Below are 4,098 nucleotides of genomic sequence, written 5' to 3'. Positions count from 1 at the left end.
TATATATATATATATATATATATATGATTTGTATTATTCTATATATAAGGAGGTATACATAAATGACTAAGGAATTACGGGGCTTACTGGAATTAAGTGTGTGTACTTGGTGACAATTTGTTCTTGAGGAATTAACATAACATACAAAAAACAATACAATCCCACTGTGATTGTTCACACTTATTGAGTTACTCCTGTTTGCTTTCCTATACCTTATACCCCTCCCTTTGCAATTCATGGGTGTGAAATTAGGGGGGGGGTATTTATATTGTAAAGAGGCAAGGACATTTGATTTAGGGTTTCATTTTAATTTCAGAATAGGTTCGAAGATCCTGGACTGTAGCTGTGCAGCAAGTCTGCTAGTCATAGTCAAATTTGAAGGGGTCATTTTCTGCATGGTGAACAAACAGTTTCCAGGATAATTATTAGTACAGATGAATCATTAGTGGAACAATAGTCACCATTTACTTGCAGAATAGTGGCAACAATTATTATTTTAAGATGAATGTTTTGGTCAGCTTTGTCATCCTGTCCTTTTGTGACTCAGCATCTCTTTTTCACTTGGGTTCGGAGCCCCACCGGAAGAGTTATGTTCCTGTATCTGAAGCCATCCAGAAACTGCAGGAAGTGTTTGCTTTTGGTGAGCTGCCACACAACATTACATCAGCTAAAAAACCTCCTCATTTTATGCTAGAACTGTATAGTCGAGTGGCTGCACCTGATGGAAGCACCAAAGCACCTGGACTCCTGAAAGGCAATGTGGTAAGAAGCTTTGAAAACAAAGGTGAGGATCGTACTGTATATAGAAATAATGATATATATGTGTTAAATGTTACAGTTTCCAGTTTGTGCTAATGTATTAATGTACAAGTTCAGTTTTAAATCTTCTATCTTAAATTTTAGACAGCAACTAAATGTATGCATGCATCGGTTGTATGCATAAGTAGATGTATCCTAAGACTTGCATGTTTCAAAACAGTTATTCTGATTTAGCATACATGTGGCAATGCATTTTTACATGTCTGTATTGTGTGGGCAATGACACCCTTATGCGTGTCACTTTTGTTAGGATCTTGTTGAAATAACACCAGCCACAGAAAGCCTAAAAAAGGAACAATGCAGAAAATGATTACAATAGTCTTAAGGTGAACATTACATGTGTGTATGTGAAATACTTTTGTATACCCAGCATGAAGTTATATTAATTCACTAGAGCTGAACACACATTCCTGAGGTCAAACAGCATATGGCATCCCCTCACATAAGGAGAATTTTAAAACTGAAACCAAATTATTTTTACAATGTTTTACTACTATTTTATTTTGGTCTTTCTTCTCCCAATCACATTACATGCTCAAAATGTGCAATTGTTGCATGTTGAAGTAAAAATTGTTATCTTATTATTCATTTTATTATACCTTTGTGATCATTCTACTTACAAGACCAATCACTATACTTATAACAGTTTTTCATGTTCATGATTTTTCATATGGTCATACTACACAATATGCATGTGCAAATGTGCATGCTCTGGAGACTTTCTACATTTGCTTTTTATTTGATTCACATGTAAAAGATATTGCTGGTGTGATGGGTGAAAATTGGCCATGTGAGTACATTTATATGTTGGAGATAGCCTTTCTCCCCTGAAATAAGTGGACCAGGCACCAGATATTTAATCAGTGAACCTGTTCTAGATTTTATCCTGCATCCAGTAAAGCGTGCCATATACTTTGAAATAACTTCGATTTTTAAAATAACTTTCTATTAGTTGATGGGGTCAAATCCAACACAAGGGGCGAAGGGGGTTCTTCTCAGTTCGAGCGGTTAGGGTCTGGAACTCAGCAGTGATTTCAGCACATAGTGTGGAATCATTCAAGAAGCATTTGGACAATTTCCTGAGAGACTGTAAAGTACAGCGGTACAGGTACTCTTAAGAATGGGATGACTCAGGGACGTATACACACACACACACACACACACACAATAGGTTGTACTTGATGGACTTATGTCTTTATTCAACCTCAAATACTATGTAACTATGATTTTGACCGTAGTGACAAAAAAAATCGAAGGAGCAGAATGTAAAATGTTTCTTGCATGAAACTCCATTCATTCTAAAATTGAATGCTAACCACTTGATGACTGGGGTGTTAAACCCTCTTCCTATCCAGGCTATTTTTCAGTATTCAGAGTTGCAAAACTTTTCATGCAGCGCTGTACTGAAATGAACTTTATTTATTTTTTTGGGACAGATAGAGCTGTCTTTTGGTAGTATTTAATCACCACTGGGGTTTTTATTTCTTACTATATTAAGAGACAATTACCAAACATTTTGAAAAAAAACTGTTTTCCCTACATTATGTTATGAAACATTAATTACTAACCAATTAGTAAACAAACATGTAAAGCCTCGTGCAACCCGCAAAACTGCAAAAAACTACACTACCCACAATTGGCCATAGGTGATGATTTAAAAGCTTTTACCACTCATCAGTTTAGTGTTATCAGTGATTGATGGCCCGAGAATTATTGCTCGAACTCAGACATTAGCGGTTAGATGTAACATTGTGGCGCAATCATCGTTTTTCCGTGTAGGCATACCCGACGTGTATTTACATTTGTATATGGGCGGGGAATTACAATTTTTGGGGGGTTTTAATGTAAAAAAAATATTTTTATTTTTTTTTTATACCTAATGTTGTTGCTATCACATAGGGGGCTAACAACTCCCTATGTGATAGCACAGGCAAACTTACATGTCCTCTTTAAGACACCCTAATGTCACTTGGAGATCCTCAAAGAAGCTGATGAAGCAGAGATCTGCTTCATCAGCTTCTCCTCTGGCTATAGCAACCAGGGAAATGACAGCTGAACACGGAAGTGATGTAATACACACCACTTCTGCATTCAGAGTTGGGAGAGGAGCTCAGCAGGTGGGAGAGTGCTGACCTCTCTCTGATCTTACTGCAGATAGCCGCCACAGAGGAGACAGTAGAGCCCGGCATAGCTGGTAACAGCGGTGGAGGGGGGGGATGCACACTGCTGGGCACATACCATCAATCGGACGGCTATAGAGCCGCCCAATCATTTGTATGGAACAGCCATTACCGGCTGTTTACACTTGTCAGTGTGTGCTACTCATGAGTGCGCTAGAGGGCACGCGCGAGCAGAATTACTTTTTTATATTTACGGTGCCCTGTTGTAGGGAGCTTGTCATCTGTCTGTTTATTTTCTACGGGTGGATGGCAAGCGGTTAAAATAAAACTAAATTTTGTTCGACATTCGTCAAGTGTCGTATGTCTTATGGCATTATCGTGTATTAAAGAAAGATCTTTTGTTGGAAAATAAAGATCTTTCATTCAGAAATCTACTAGTGTATGGACAGCTTAAGACTGCTCTTTCTGGCAACTGAAGCAGCCTCATTTCACATTGAAATGGCAGATAGGTGGGCTTTGCCCATAAAACAATTTCTGTTTTGAAGTTTTGAATAGAATGGTGAGGGCGAAACACCTCTGTCAGGTTTATATTGCGATTTGTGTTCCCATTAGGAAGACCTGCCCCCTTCATTTTTCCTGGTAACCACTGTCACCAGGAGTAAAATTAGAGGGAAAATCCTGAACATTTGTTCTGGTGACAGCTGTCTAAGAGGGGATTTCCTTCAATTTGGAGAGATGTCCTCTCTCTTCCTGTGTTGTCTAAAGGAAATTAAGGCAAATGTCCCAAATCGGACACTGATGGCAAAAATATTCATCAATATTCAAATTTCATTCATTACTCTATCAACTCTTTAAAAAATAAATATTTTGGGCTAGATATACTTTAAGTCAGGGACCAGTTGCAAAGTGAAGCTAAATCAGAGGAGGGCACAAAATAGGCTTTTCTGGGTAATAAAAGAAAGCTGTAGGCATTTTATTGTGTCTGTACTTAGACAGCACCTTTATTTTTAAAAATTTATTATAGGATATAGGTCCCTTTTTAAATAAATACAAAAGGAGCTTAAATGTTATTTTTTTCATTTCTCGATATACTACCTCATAATACAGGATTATTTAACTATTTAAAGGACCAGTTTAGGAATAAATACAAAAGCGCCCC

The 4,098-nt window shown here is 37.5% G+C and overlaps 1 protein-coding gene across 1 annotated transcript in view; it reads left to right on the top strand.

Moving 5' to 3' along the window:
- The first annotated feature begins 501 nt into the window (after positions 1-501).
- LOC108802433 (bone morphogenetic protein 2-A-like) overlaps positions 502-4,098 on the top strand; it is a 14,315-nt gene continuing 10,718 nt past the window's right edge. The window contains exon 1 of the mRNA XM_018574289.1: positions 502-784. Within this exon, the coding sequence (XP_018429791.1) occupies positions 502-784 (283 nt within the window). The remainder of the gene's footprint in view (positions 785-4,098) is intronic.

Source organism: Nanorana parkeri, unplaced genomic scaffold (assembly GCF_000935625.1).
Source record: "Nanorana parkeri isolate BGI_ZX_2015 unplaced genomic scaffold, ASM93562v1 scaffold2860, whole genome shotgun sequence".
NCBI lineage: Eukaryota > Metazoa > Chordata > Amphibia > Anura > Dicroglossidae > Nanorana > Nanorana parkeri.
Note: the sequence above shows the minus strand (reverse complement) of the source record. Positions and strands in the feature narration are given on the sequence as shown.